This window comes from Salvelinus sp. IW2-2015, unplaced genomic scaffold (genome assembly GCF_002910315.2).
Source record: "Salvelinus sp. IW2-2015 unplaced genomic scaffold, ASM291031v2 Un_scaffold2615, whole genome shotgun sequence".
Lineage (NCBI taxonomy): Eukaryota > Metazoa > Chordata > Actinopteri > Salmoniformes > Salmonidae > Salvelinus > Salvelinus sp. IW2-2015.
In genome coordinates this window covers 55553-71588 of record NW_019943923.1, presented here as the reverse complement: position 1 = coordinate 71588, position 16036 = coordinate 55553, and the positions used below count along the sequence as shown (strand labels likewise).

The following is a 16036-nucleotide window of genomic DNA, read 5'->3' as shown; positions in this document are numbered from 1 at the left end:
AAAAAGCCAAAGCTATGTGTGTACAGTACGCAGAGTGAGTTAACATCCCTGAGAGAACACATCAAATACACTTTCCTTGCTTGGATAGAGCTGGAGGACAGTAGCTTTGCATGTAGGTAAATATTGTTTTCCGTATCTGGAGGCAGTAGGACATARGGGTCCGGTGATGATGGCATCTCCACGCTCASCCAGCTGAAACGAAAACAGCAACGTATACTGACGCARATCGCCTAGCGCCATTTGCATCATMATTTGCAAAAACACTTGGGCAGAGTCCTTTGGGCTGTGTCTCAAATGACACTCAATTCCCTATATTGTGCATTATGGGATCCTATGGAACCTGGTCAAAAGTAGTGGACTAAATAGGGAATAGGGCCATGGTTAAAAAGCAGTGCACTAAATAGGGAATAGGGTGCCATTTGGGACAGAGCCTTGGTCAATCCAAGATCGCAGCATCGGAGCACTTGAGGATGGGGGAGAGGATGATGCCACTGCCACTATGTAGAGTCAAAAGAGTCTGGCTGCAGTGACATTGCTAACAAAACAAGGCTTGTAGATTGTGATGTAATGATTATGATTTTAGCCGCCCATCTGCATCTGATGTATGATTCATGTCAGCTAACAAAACAACAGGGCACAGCCTGCTTTGGGGATCAGACAAGTACCCAAGGGCAGCATTGAAGGCCACATTCAGATCCAGAGTGTACACTGCAAGTAAATGGGTGTTCCAAACCTCCTCAGATACTTTTGCCCCCGTTTGGACTSACACTAGCCACGACACCAATACGACAAACCCAGGTCTCTTGTGTGCAACCAAACAGTGTTAACCTGCTAARCTGAAGATCAAGGAGCCAACATAATTCTTCACAGGTTTCAAGCAAAGTTACTTATCATGTGAGCGTGGTGAACCAGACATAATGGTCTGGGAAATAAAGAGGTTTTAGGGCTATGCTTCAGCTGTAATATAATGTCTTATAGGAATTCCTGACTCATTCTTAAAGATTCCTCTTTACACTTAGGGCCTAAGTGTTCCTTATCTAGAATCAGCCCTGGAATCTTGCACTGAGCAGTAGACCAACTAAAGGGGGGGAAATGGTTTGGCTTTATGCAAGAGAATCATATTAAAAACACAACAGAAAGATGTTAAAATAACTTTCTCCACTTTCAAGCATTGCAACTTTTTWAAATCCACTGGGCTATCAATACAATTATATTCATAATGTAGCCATATTTATTGTTTCCCTTTTCATTTGCTATTATCCTCCCTTATAAACCACTAATATAGCCTACTATTTTCATGATAGTTTTATTATGATTACAGGCTGTGAAATCAAATAGATTATTGTATAATATTCTCATAAAATGTTCTTGTTATCATTTCGAGTGGTACTACAAAGATAACTTTTATGCTCCTGAACAGATAAGACAAGCTGGAATGGGACKGTTAAAAAACGTCGCCAAGAAGAATACATCGAAGTCCCCGTGTTGTTGTTACCTCGTCGTACCGCTAGGTGGGTCCTACTAGTGTCATTACCATTTGCTTGTATGGCCGTATCTGTTCTGTTTGTTAGCAGTTTCTGTAAAGGGATTACACGCTGCGAAGTGTTAAGAAGGGGGCAATGATCAGAGCGTTAGATTCTAATCCCTGTTTACATTTGCATTTGAATTCATCTTTAGATGGATTAMGATTTCTTTCTCGGTGACCTTTCGTTAACCTCGCAGCTAACTGGTGATTTTGCCACAACAGTTTGTTTACAGCAGAAATGTAGCCTAATGTTTCCTCAATGGCCTATAAAAGTTTGCAATGTAAATTACTGATTGTGTTAAGGTAAATGATATGTTTATTATAAACTCACATACGTTGATATATCGGAGAGCATATTAGTTGTTACATTTTATTTTTCAATAATCCCAAAAAGTATTTTCATAAATAAACGAACACAAATGATCGAAGGAATTCGTAGCCTATGCATAGTCAGATGCGTCCGTGCGTTAAATCCCCCCAATAGGAAAATGTTCCATTCATTGTGAAAATACCAATAACATTTTCCATAGTTAATTAATATTTAAAAAAACGTTTAACATAGCTATTTAGTTTTATCTGGAGCGTAGCCTATTGCACAACGTGTAATGGTATTTGTAAATTATTGTAGGCTATTGCTTTTTATTTCATTTTCTACCTTTAAAAAAAAAAATGTTAACAATTGGTAGTGTTTATTGAAAGGTACCATGTAACAAATAGGCCTGCTATAACCACAAACAAACACAGCSTAATGTGGGCMATTTCGTTTACACCTAGCTTTTAAAACGTTTTGCAGGCTGCTCATTGGTAGATTGAATASCGTTTGGACGTTTTTACCTTTTCATTGGCAGTTTGAATAACTTTCAGAAATAAATTCGTATTAAAAAAAATGAAGTCATGTTTTATGTTAAAGTGAAGGATAGACATGTATGCATTTTTTTTACTTTAATGATGGGCTAGTTWACTTTTTTTTCTTCATAAGATTATTTTTAATGAAAAAGACAACATCCCAGATTAGATTTGACGTCTAACACAGTCGATAAAGAATATAATGTAATCTAGCCTATGTTTTGCATTGAATAAACAAAGATAAATTGTGAGTTACAAAAACATAGCTGTTCAGAATGAGAACAGCCGTTTTAAGAATCAATAAAAGTATTAAGCTCTMGTTTAAAACTCCAATTGAAACAAGAAAGCAAAACCAAGATAGCACATTATTTTATTGTTGTTATTAAGGCGTTACAACGCTCCTCAACTAACGATATGGGTCACTCGTCAAGGGCAGTGTGTTGTGTGTGTGAGGGGACGGTGGGAGTAAGCAGGTTGACATGGGGTTTTCTCATGAGAAATACCAGGCCTGGTTGACTTGCTTGCAATCAATGTTTTCTGAAGAAACATGCTGAGGTTAACCMAAATACTGAATTTTTCCGATATAGTCAATGACAAAATGATTGTAAACTGAGTAGACTACTAAACCTATAAAGACCGACTATATAACCCATTAATAATATTTAGAAAACTAGGACTACTTTGCAGTGAGGCAGCATATCGAATGACACTCGATGGGTTGGCTCTACTAAAYCGATAAGTACATTTGAGGGTTGGTAACTAAAAGGTTGGAGTACTCTTAAGAGAGAAAAGATATCGCCGAGGTMAACAACAAGCTACTTGGTTTGAACTTTTGGCCGCGCAATGCAACCATCCTGTTCTCATGGATGCGAGCCGAACAGTAAACATCCTGACAAGTAACAAATTACCGTGGGCGTTATATTGTTAGTCCCTCTCGTCCACCATGTATCAACGAGCAAACATATTAGAGATTCTTCAGTCTCCCTCCTTTGAGCGTGGGCTGCTTCATGAACAGGCAGACTTTCTTACCTATTGTCACCACAATTAATAATTAGCCTTCGCCATTTCCTCGTTTTTTCACCTCCTCCACCTACGCTTGTTAACCACAGGTCTAGACAACTCATTCATTACACTATTGATGGCGTCCTGSTTGTTGTGGAATGTGGATGACAAAMTGTATCACATTTCAACATAAGTATAATGCTGCTTAAGATGCTCAGTAATACTTTTTCTGCCTTCATAAACATAAAGTTCTATTCAACCCTTATGGAACTGTACATACAAAGGACTCCGTATCAGTGAAAGATATCMTGACTTCTTTCTGCTGGTCTTTCTGCTACCAGAAGGCTTGCTGTCGGCCTAACCACGTTTCTGTAATAGATCAGCTCATTGATTAAATTAGATAGGCCAATGCAGGCTCGGGAGCGATCTGAAAACGATGGCGTCACTTCCAATCCGAGTGTTAAACAGATTTCAACCCAAAAACAGATATTGGGTTCTGTGGTGAGCCCTTTTCGCTTGGGCCAGAACTATCTAATGACATYATGCAGTCCTCTTTGTGTAATGCCATGGAATACAGTGGATTTTATGTATTTAGTTGTAGCAATGAGAAAAGTGCATCCACCTCTCACCATAGCTCAACCCTCTGATAGGCCTAACCAAATGGACTTCTACACTTTTAAAGTAAGTATAGGGAATCCAATAATAGGGGAGAAACGAAATGGGGGGATAGCGAATTTCCAACTCTTTCTTTATTTCATTCTCTGCCGGTTCGGGAGAGGTTTCTTCAGAGGGGTTTGACATATACGTGCTGTTATCAGATTGATGGGCCGGTTTGATTGAAGTGKCTTTGTCATGCAAATGTCAGCGGCGTGATCGATGATCGCGGTGCGCTGACAAACTTCTGGAGGTCCCCATCACCATTGGCGCCGTGACGGCTCACGTGACCAGCAGCTGAGGTAAAAAAAAAAAAATAGTGTTATAGGGAATCCCAGGGTGACTTCTCCAGGAGGTGAGCGCTTCTTTTTTTCTCTTCCACATGACATACCGAGAGGTTGCAGGGTAGGAGGAATCCCCCGAAACGCAGGTTGATCCTCCGTCATCAATTTGCGCATGGAGAATTCCAGAATGAACTCTTTCTTAGAGTACTCAATTTGTAGCCGTGGACCGAACGCCTACTCACCCAAGTCCGGATACCACCACATGGACCAAGGCTTCCCGGCCCCTTTTCACTCGGGCTCCGGCACAACAAGTGATAACGGTGATGGACGGCTTTACGTGGCGGGCAGCGCCCAGACAGTGGTGGCCCAACATCAGCACCAGAGCAGTAGCTACGCGCATCATTATGAGCCCCAGTCGCATCATGCCAACATAGTCCTTCCATATGGCAGTACAGGGACTGCGGGATATGGGACGGAAGCGTGCGCAAACCCGGACTATGGACACCCACAATACTTTATCAACGAGCAGGACGGGATGTACTATCAATCAACGGGCCTTTCCGCCTCCAATGTAGGCCCCAACTACGGCTCCCTGGCAGGGGCATACTGYGGGRCGCAGGGGGCTGTCCCCGCGGCACAGTACCAGCACCACGGCTGCGAGGGCCAGGACCACCAGCGGGGTTATTTGCAGAGCACCTATGTTGACATTTCGGCCTCTCAGGAGAGGGAGAAGGACGCAGAGCAAACACCACAAGGAAAGACTTTCGACTGGATGAAAGTCAAGAGGAACCCCCCTAAAACAGGTGAGATGGGAGAGTCCAAAGAAAAATCACACTGACCCATGCACGAAATCGAAACGTTCTTGTCAGATAAGGTAATTCAAAGTTCATTACAAGTCCACCAGGTGACCCAAACATGTCGACCCACCGCTCAGGTAGGCTAATGGATGTKGTATGCAAATGCACATGCACACGCACTCTCCAGCCCCATAAGGGACATGACTGAGGACTGAGGATAGTGTTGCCTCACTCCACTATCTCTGATCCACAACATATGGGGATTTCTCAGCACCATTCCGAGTCATAGCGGTATCTCTGACCAGACATGCCTCTAGTAGATTTGCTTGATGTGTTATTTTCTCCCCGTCTACTCAGCCTTTGCACTAATGCATCGAGCAGACGTGCTTTCTTACGCCCTAGGAAGTGAACCAACTCTGTTATCTTTAACTTGTCCCAGTTCTCGTTTCAGTTGGCCTCCATTGTATTCCCCAGMCTTTCCTTCMTCGCCATGCTTGGCCCGTCTGAATTGAGTGCACCGACCCACGTTTTAACCTCACGTAGTAGGCCTACTACCGTGGGCAAAGATCGTAAAWTATTACGGTCGGAATATGRAATTACACGTATCATATGCGTTTATATCTCCCCCAACGTGGGGCAGCTTTATTTCATTATTCAGGAGTGAGTAATGGGAAAAGAAGTAGGAGGTTGAGTCTGTGAACTTACCTATATACAGTAGTCAACAGTTTGGGACTTGAAATGGTTGGGTGCGTAATTGATGAACCCTTTAGTATGACATTATCCAATCTTCATTCCAAGTAAATATTTTAATCATTAAGAATGATTTATGGGGTATTGGTGTCCGATCACACCTTTTTTMTTTTCTTTAGGAGCTTTAAAATGTAACGATGGATTGGTGAATTTAAATTAATATGACTTCGAATATGGGACAATTTTCATMTTTTACAAATACAATTTACATATTTTAGGCGTACAATCTATTCCAGATTCTAATGCGTTTCTCCCCTCTTTATTTCTCTCTCTTTTTTCACAGCTAAAGTGGCTGACTATGGAATGGGACCCCAGAACACCATCCGCACCAACTTTACAACCAAGCAGCTGACCGAGCTCGARAAGGAGTTCCACTTCAGCAAGTACTTGACGCGGGCCAGGCGCGTGGAAATCGCCGCCACACTCGAGCTCAACGAAACGCAGGTGAAAATCTGGTTCCAGAACCGCAGAATGAAACAGAAGAAGCGCGAGAAAGAGGGCCTGGCCTCAGCCTCGAGCACGGGTTCCTCCAAGGACCTGGAAGACAACTCGGACCATTCCAGCTCCATATCTCCTGGCGCGTCTCCCAGTTCGGAGACCTAATGGACCAAATAAACTGCAACTTGCAGGCACTGAACTTCAAAGTGATGAACTCGAATGGGAAGAACAAGTGAATTGATTGATAATAAGTCAAAACATTCCTATCCATGCTTRAATAGACTATTCCACTCGTTATGCAACACGTCTGTAAGAGGAGTTTGTTTTGTAATTGATTTAAACTCAAATAATGACTTCGAAACGCACACTTCGAGGGAGAAAAAACGAGGTGACAAAAGCACAACTGTGGCTGATGTGCGCAACATCTTTCTAGACTAGACGTTTCTTTCCACCCCACAAAATCTGTTTGGATGTACAGGGTCGTAAATCTTCATACCCACGACTATTGGAGTGATGCACTTTTGCATGTTTACAAATCTCAAAGCGAGCCTTATAATAATGTTTATACAGGGAGCCTCTTGGCAAAACATAGTATTGTTGAATTTATTTCTATTTTGTAGTGTTTAAAAAAAATGTATTTCTTCTTATTTGTATAGAGGTTTTGACATGAAACAACTTTACCGTCAGTAAGTTAWGTAGAAAGGGTTCATGTKTTACTGACTCTTTGCACTATAGAATTACAGGGTATTACTTTACACGGGAAGTTGTGTGTGTGATTTGTCGGATGTTCTTTAATTGAAATATACAGTGAAATTACTAATTTAAACACGAGCGGGTGGATTACCCAATGCTATTCACTCTAGTAATGTCAACACATGTCTGTATAGCCTATTGTTATTGTCTAAATAGTAGACGTGAACTAAACCTATACAGGGAATGGTTCACGCAAGATGACGTTATCCAAAATGACGAATGATGATTAGAGGGAGTATTTATATTATTAAATGGCCAGAGGATAGAAAACGTTTACCATGTCATACAACTAAAAGGAAAGTTTATTGCAACTTTTAACACCTGCCTGAGTGAAACCAACTCGACAATTTACTTTTGAATTGGGCCTTTTTGGATTAATAGGCTGTCAAACGTTTTGATAATAGGCTAGTGTCTTGCGAAAAACAGGGTATTCTGATGTTAGTYTTATTTACTACGGTTAGGCCTACATTTCTATTTCAAGGCAATAGTAGTGAATTGTATTATTTGTATGTGCAGACCGACTGAGTTGTATTAGTTAATGTCTGTTTTACATGTTTTTTTGGAAAGGATCTCAATCAATGCTGGTTCATCTCTGTCTACCTCAAATAAAAAATAAGATATTGCAGATTTTGTTGTTAGTTTTATTATAATTTATGGTAGTTAACGTGCATTTATAATTTTTCTCAATKAATATATTGATTGTAAAAAATATAAAAAGTTTATTCCATGAGGCCTATGCAAATACGCAGCATGAACCAGGGCATAGAGTAGCCTATAGCCTATTTGTTGCCATGGTCGATTCCTTTTGAATGAGTTTTSTCCCAAAATATGTGATAGCTAGTACATCACACAAGTGACACAGGTAAACGTATTTCAATGGTATTACTGCGTACAGTAAGCCTACCCTTGGTTTGACCCCCGTGGAATTTACGAAACTAGCCCAATRGTGTTGCCCTCCACGCTGCATGGGGTGGGGAATGTTGCGTGGCATTCCAGGTGGCTCGCGCTGACCTTTTTAACTATGGACGCCTCTGGAATATCTAAACATGTAAACATACTCTCCCCTCCTCAAGTCGCTCTCCACCTCACACTCTCCGTATATGCTCAAAACAAACATTCTCTGAAACACACCCTTGAAGGTTTGGAGAGGTAAACTCACGAGAAAATAAAAACGCATTCTTTAGCGAGCGGTATTGTTTGTCCATGTTCAGGCCTATCAAGGTCTCATCAACAGCTATGACAATGCTGTCCCCATGCATGACCCTATAGCAGGTGAAGACTAAACAGAGTACAACTGGGAATAAAATAGTCATATACAGGCGTAGACGGCCAACCTAGATGTACGTACAACGCCATTAGCCCACCGCAAGACTGTTCACTAAACAATCTTCTGATAATAAGCCAGGTGTATGATAATTAGGCCTCCATAGAACACAATAGATGCTATTTCAATTATTAGTACCATGTAGGTATATCACAATATTGTGTTAATACAGACCACTATATTTGTAATAAAAAAAAAACGTTCAAAAGTTGTATTAGTTACAATGTTTGGCTATTTTAAACACTGAGCTTTGATTAGCAGGTACATTTGCATAGGAATGTGTGTGTCAAGCTCAATCATCAGCTCGTCTCTGCCACTGGGGTTTGGTGAAAGGCTGCCCACACACACACACACACACACACACACACACACACACACACACACACACACACACACACACGTAGCCCTAAAACGAACCGCTGCTTCCACTTCACCTATTAAACAATGACTTATCAACTGATAAAAGACTTACACCTATATCTGCTGATGGTGGGGGTTTTATTTGACAGTTGCTGAGCTTCTTTCATGGTTGACAACTATAATACTCAACAGCATGGTTCTTTCTGGACATAGTGTATTTATATTATTTCTTAATCAATGACATTAGTATACTAGTCATTCCGCAAAATAGGTGACGTAGGAGTTTTTATAGACAACGCAACAACTATTGCTTTTAATGTACACTTTTAGAGAGGCCATAAACGTTGTTATAGTGTGAAGAGTAAGATCACAATAACTTACATTAAAGGACAGACTCCATTGTAATGTAAACATTATAATGCAACATAAAATCGTGCATGATAGTACTGTGGATCCACACAGTGGCAATGACGTGCCCTTGTGACCATCTGGGGTGCAGTTGGTGTTAGTTTCAAACCTGCTGTTTGGGCGTTTGGCCTGTGCCCCCCCTGCACTCCCTCTGCAGTGCTTTGATCCTGCCGCTGATCCCCGCAGCGGCGTGCAACGTCGTCACAGAATGACGAAGACGCTATAGGCCTACTATGGTATACCGAGTTGTCCAAACAGGCCGTTGTATAGGCCGTGGGTCTCCAACAGGTAGCTCGCAGCCCACCTATGAGTAACTCACCAAACAATTCTGAAAGTACATGCAATTTTCACGTGTTTCACCACAAACTGTCATAAAYAAATCTCACAMGTATCAGACACCGCAAGCTCCCAGCTATTATCTAATCAACATTGACATTATCCCACTCCTGGTTAGCCACTATTGGTTTAAAAAGCCAAACCTAACACAATATACTGGTATAAAACTTTCAGATAAACCTTCATATAATCTAGACATTTAATGTAGGCCAATAGGCAACATTATTTTGATAACAAAGAATTTAAGACATTTCCGTGTTTCACTAGGTGACCTTTTTTGATTATCTGTAAAGTGGAGCCCTGAACTATTGAACTATTAACMATTTGCCTTAAAACAAATCTCGTTTCAACTCATGTCAGGCTCACATACTCTCCCCAAATTCAAATACTTAATCAAAGATGAAAACAATATTTGCAGAAACCTCAGCCTCCTGAACTTGTGATGAGTTATGGAGGGAAAAAACAGAAGTCAGGGGGTAACCCGATGAGTTCACACTGAAAGAATCTCAACCCTCACCCCCCTCCACATCTCCTCCCCTCCATCCAAAGCAAGAATCGCGAGATAGCCCGTTCTAAATTTGCCACGCAATTATAATGCCCAATTTAGCCTCTCTGAGCTAACAGGACGCGCTCGCAGTGGACAGGTGAGTCCGAGGGCAAGCTTTATTTCAGGTGTTAGGGATTGAGTTCTGGAGGGTGCTGACAACATGAGAGGGGATGGGAGTGTAGGGTGGGGGGAACTTGGGGAGGGGGGGCTTACCAGTTGAGGAAACGAGTTTGACAAAGTTTTTTTTTCCAAGCTCTCTCTCGTGGCCTCACCCTCTTCTCCAAAGTTTACGCAGACTTGACAGTTCCATTTCATCCACGACCCTCTGACGGACTGGTTCAATATTTACACAGGCGGATAGGTTTGCCCAGGCCCCTGCCTCAAACAGCCCCGGCTTGCCAGCTTCGCTCTCCCCAGGCCCAGGTTCACCCCGAGTTCAGGCCCAAATTAATTCTCGAAAGGCGTGGGTCAGCCTGTCAGGAGCCGCAGATGAGCTTCCATCTCTCCGGGGTCATCTGCAGGTCTCTCTCTCCAAGCGCGAGTCCTGGAGCAGCACTCSGGGGCTCGCTTTGTCCTGCTCAAATTCTATAGGATCTCACCGTTCTGTCGTTTCTTTTCTATTTCTCTTTAATTTTATTCAAACTAGGGTGTTCTCTACTGTAAATATACATTTTGGAGGCGATAAAAGGCCCAGCTTTTCAAACTCATGGCCAGCGAACCTGTTTCTACATCAATGACGGGAGTTTTGTTGTTCCTCTTGTTGCCTGTAAAAAGGTCAAAGTTCAGGCCTTCACTGAATACATGCATACATAAACTATACGCATAATGTCCCACGTCCACGCATAGCCCAGACAGACCTTACATCAGAAATTGTTGTGTAAAACGTCACAAAAAATGGTAGGCTATCGGTGGCAAAAATGAAATTTCAATCAATATAAACTATCAAGTTAAATGCTTACAGCATTGTTTGGAAATGTTAATATTAAAAGAATTGTATTCAGGACTAATTACATTATTAGCAGATTTCTACAAACATAGATTTTACAGCACCGATCTAATAATTTTTATATCCTGAATCACATAGGTTCCTTGATWGGCCTATTATTTTCTTCATCAAAATTAGCCCACAAACTATTGTTTTCCATTTAGGCTAATTATGAAATAGGTTCAAAGGTCACACTTTGCATTGAGTTTTCAGAGATATCGTGTATTTACATTAGATGCTAGGCTATTTCTTGAGCGTTTACTATAGCTAACTAATTTACCAGAATATGTCCAGTTTCCTTTAAAAAAAAAATTCTGTCGATGTAGACCTACCATTTCTGAAGTGGCCTCGTACAGCTAAATACTAACATTTTGATTACCAAACCCTAATGGTTAGTACAAATGCGTTTAAAAGTTGTGTAAAAGGACCCATGACAACTTTATTACAATGTTAGAATTCACAAGTTCACTTATTTTCTATTGTAAAACGTAAAGGAGAAAGACGGWTCGTTTGAATCGTTATTCTGATATGCAACAATAGTTTCCACATATATATTTATTAAGCTTTWATTATTATTATTATCGTTAATAATTGGTGTTGTTATGTGGTTCCATTCTGACAGCCATTTTGGATGTCTAACTTCCGCCAATGCTGATTCTTCAAGGTATGTTTTTTTCTTTCTTTAAATGTAAATAATGTAATCACGAAAATAGATGTTACAGTAAACCGATGTAATCGAATATTCTCGAGGATWTCTTCATCGAAATAAGTCTATATAGGCCTATAGTTATTATTATAGCCTAAGGGTCGTAGCAGAACTATTTAGCATGAATTCATAACCAAAAGCTCAAACAGCTTCGTAATAATCACTTGATCAAGTTTTAATTTTGTATTTGTTCATAAAATATTAGTCGTCGTTTCATTAGACCTGTTTCCTATTAACATGTTGAGCCAATATAGTTTTGAACTTACGTGCCTGCAAAAAAAAAACAAGTTGAAACTTTTGTTTCATAAAACATAATGCAGAAAATAGTGTAGGACATACGGTATATGAGTCGGCAGGTAACCTAGTGCTTAGAGCGTTGGGCCAGTAACCGGAAGGTTGTGAGATCGAATCCCCGAGCTGATAAGGTAAAAATCTGTCGTTCTGCCCCTGAGCAAGACAGGGGCACTGTTCCTAGGCCGTCATTTTAAATAAGAATTTGTTYTTAACTGACTTGCCTAGTTAAATAAAGGTTTAAAAAAAATATGAAGGCTGTAGGTCCATGACATTATGACTTACAGAGCAGTATCAACACTTTGAGGTGTCATAATAATAGCTGTAACGGAGCTAATGGACTGGCATCAAACACATGGAAACCACCAGCCATTACCCAAAKCCCGTTCTCCCCAATTAAGGTGGGYCATAGAATGTACATGGTGCCTTTCCAATACTGCTCAATCGAATGAAGCATTACAGCCCTGTGAGTGAGCCTCCCTGCAAGATATAATTTGACGAGCACTGTCGTTTTATCATGGTCCCACACCACGTCCAATGTTGCACAATATTTAGAAACGAATAACAAGATATCAGTACATATGGAAATGAATCCTATAATAAGAATCCTAAAATAMAAATATTACGTTTCAATAGCGACTAAATGCGTCTAAAATATTCTCAAACTCAARTGAATTTGAGCAAAACGATCCTCACAATCAAGGTACATTTCTGGAGTGTAGTTTTTTAGTCCTGTTTTTTAGTTTCAAGTGTTACGGACAGCCTCTTCCTGCGTCGCATCACATTTTTGGGTGAGTCCAGACCAAGAGGTTATCGGCATAACATTCCTAACTCCAGCGCACCGGAGTGAAAAAGGCCAGAGAAAACATCAGACACACACAACGCAAAAGTTGAATCGAAAATTGTACAGAAACAGTTTAACCGAGGAGCTGTCTATTTTATAAGTATTAAACTGCTATCTAACTTCATTGGTAAACGTTATTGATATTTTTCTGACAAAATGACATGGACCTACTTATTATTTTAAACAATATAATTCCAAACTCAATCGCACACAATCAATCAGGTAGCCTACAACAGCGCATATTTCCAAAGGTCTCAAAGACATAGTAATAAAACTTCATGACACATTCCTATTGTACAGCATATCCCACTGTAGCATTCTTTCAACTACGTGACTGCTAGGGTGATGTCATGCTCAGGTGAGTGAAATGTGCCCACGCCTTTATGCTTTGAAGGGCTAAAACCGCCATATTATGTCATGATGTGTTAAATGAATACAGGTGGTATGAGCTGATATATATCTAGTACAGATAAGAGATAGTCATCCCTGAACTTTGGCCAAATGTGACTGTGGCCACCTATTCAATGAAGAAATAAAGGATGGATGTGTACTAGGGGGCAACTGGGTTACACTGACGTAATTAACAAAAYAGATAAAACCATAATACCATGATAACATGGACCTCTGAACTTGCATTCGTCTTCGTGAAGGACTCAAAGGGATCAGAGGTTGGCAGAACACAATATGGTTATTACAGTGGAAGAAAACGAGCTAACTGTTAGAGTGGGGACATGTGTGTGTATGTGTGTGTGGAGTGAGCCTTGTCAGGTGGTTGGTTGTCAGGTGATTGAGGGAGGACTAGTTTGCTCCTTCCTGACCCCATGTCCTCATCCCCACCCAATCACACACACACCTTTACTTACTGGTGGGTGCTGAATGAAGCTGGCACAATAGCAATGTTTATCTTGGACTAACAYTGCATGTGGACACTTGTATCTCTTGGCAGAGAGAGGAAATTAGCAGCTTGAGCTAAAATGCCATTCTGTTCCTTTATTAGGGCCCAGGCAAGGGCTGATCAATCATGTAGACAACAATGACCACCCTGCAACCACACTAGGACCACACTCGGACCACAGTGGTCAAATAGCAAACACACCATCACCACAATCGATCAATTTCTGCTACTTCTGTGACAACCCAATGGTCCATCATCATTGATAAGGAACAAGCATCGACAAATTACTTTCCAAACAGTTTGTCTACATTTTATATTCCTCTTACTTTACTGACTTACCTTAACACTCTCTCTTTATAAGAGAAGCTAGCTACTAAATTGATTAATGTATATGAGACAACAAACCACATACAGGTAACTGCCAAAATAWAGGAAACACCAACATAAAGTGTCTTAATAGGGCATTGGGGCACCACGAACCACCAGAACAGCTTCAACGTGCGTTGGCATAGTKTCTGGAACTCTATTGGAGGGATGCGACGCCATTTTTCCACSARAAATTCCATCATTTGGTGTTTTGTTGAGGGTGGTGGAAAATGCCGTCTCAGGCACCGCTCCAGAATCTCCCATAAGTGTTTAATTGGGTTGAGATCTGGTGATGGAGACACATGTGCACACCCACACCCACCCACCCACACACACACACTCCCTATGCTCATTTGAGACCCCTCTTTCAAAGTCACTGAGATCTCTTCTTCTAGCCATGGTAGCCAAAATAATTAGCAACTTGGCATTTTTATACATGGTCCTAATCATGATGGGATATTAATTGCTTAATTAACTCAGGAAAAACACCTGTGTAGAAGCACCTGCTTTCAATACACTTTGCATCCCTCATTTACTCAAGTGGTTCCTTTATTTTGGCAGTTACCAGTTACCTGTACATACAGTATGATCTCATTTCAACACCTATGACCACACGTTGACTGTGTTTCAACTTCAATGCCCTGACAACCTWACGGTCACTCATTATTGGTCCTTGGGTTGCCAGGTTAGGTTGCCAGGTCTTGATCCCCCTGCCCCAGTASATGAGTTTGTCTCTTGATTATGACTGCTGCCCACCCTGTCACCTCYGACTTGATGAAGACATCCTAACGTCACTGAGCCATCCAGTAAATCRCTTGGGTTYAGTCGCAGAGTTGACAAACAGAGCGATGCATGCACGTCAGTGACATTTAGGGTCAAAAGGAGTGTGTCCATCAAACGTAAGCACCTTGTTGATTCCTCTAGTCCCCWACATTGACAATCCCTCTACTGTAATGTTTGTATTGGTCAAACATGCTACAGGCCAACCAAGCTATAGAAGTTGGCTTGACGTGTTCCAAGGGTCTTCAGAGAATCGTTGGCGTCATGTCTTATGAAMTAAGCACACAGAGGTTATGCACCTCTAAGATGTGTTGTGTGAGCACCAGTCAGTGTTTCGCYACAAASAGATTATTTGGGCTAAATCGAAATGAACAATGTTTCTCTTCTCCCCTCCTGTTTTTCTTGTGGTTGTTGTAGTCCATCACRAGCATGGGTTTGACTCCAACTCCCAGAATTCCCCAGAGCTTTGGAGTAAATTCAGACAGAGGAGGTGTGATGCTCAATGAAAGGTTTCAGACCGCAGACTTTCCCCACTGCATGCCCCTCTGACTCCGGTCTGAGCCTCAGCCATCACACAGGGTCTCCCAGGGGCCTCTTCAGGGGCCCCACACTTAGAACTCCAAGCAGAGAGAAAGCGATGGAAGTCGAAGAGAGTGTGAGAGAGAATGAGAGAGAGTACAAGGGGGAAATAGGGAGTTAAGAGAGGGACGAGGTAGGGAAAAAGAGTAGGAGGCAGGAAAGTTAGGGTGATAAACAGGGCTAAAATAATTTATGGAAATGACGTCTGGTGACGTCTGGAAATGCACACACCATTACTACATTTTGCATACATATGCAAATATATTAACAGGATTCAGATATTTCTATACTACTTGCCCTCCCCTTTTCCTATTTTCATCCTTTCTTATTGCTCAGTCCTAATTTTTTCTCCCTCCCAAACCTTTTATTTCTCYCTCTCTTCCCCTCTCTGTCTATTTGACCTGGTTTTGATTTGTCTTCCAATTCATTTATTCTCCATCTCTCTTGCTAGCTCTAATTCCCCCCCCCCCTGTATATCCCCAACCCCTCTCTCTCTCTCTCTCCTCTATTCCCTCTCCCTCACCGCGTGTAAAAACAAGAGGCTGGGTCAGGCTGGATTCGGTTGG

At 41.4% G+C, this 16036-nt stretch overlaps 1 protein-coding gene across 1 annotated transcript; it reads left to right on the top strand.

Moving 5' to 3' along the window:
• Window positions 1-3920: 3920 nt before the first annotated feature.
• On the top strand, window positions 3921-7674 carry LOC112074389 (homeobox protein Hox-B1-like). The gene is made up of 2 exons (XM_024141573.2): window positions 3921-5114; window positions 6142-7674. Exons 1-2 carry the CDS (start codon window positions 4484-4486, stop codon window positions 6459-6461), a joined length of 951 nt encoding a protein of 316 aa, XP_023997341.1. The 5' UTR covers window positions 3921-4483; the 3' UTR covers window positions 6462-7674.
• Window positions 7675-16036: the final 8362 nt, after the last annotated feature.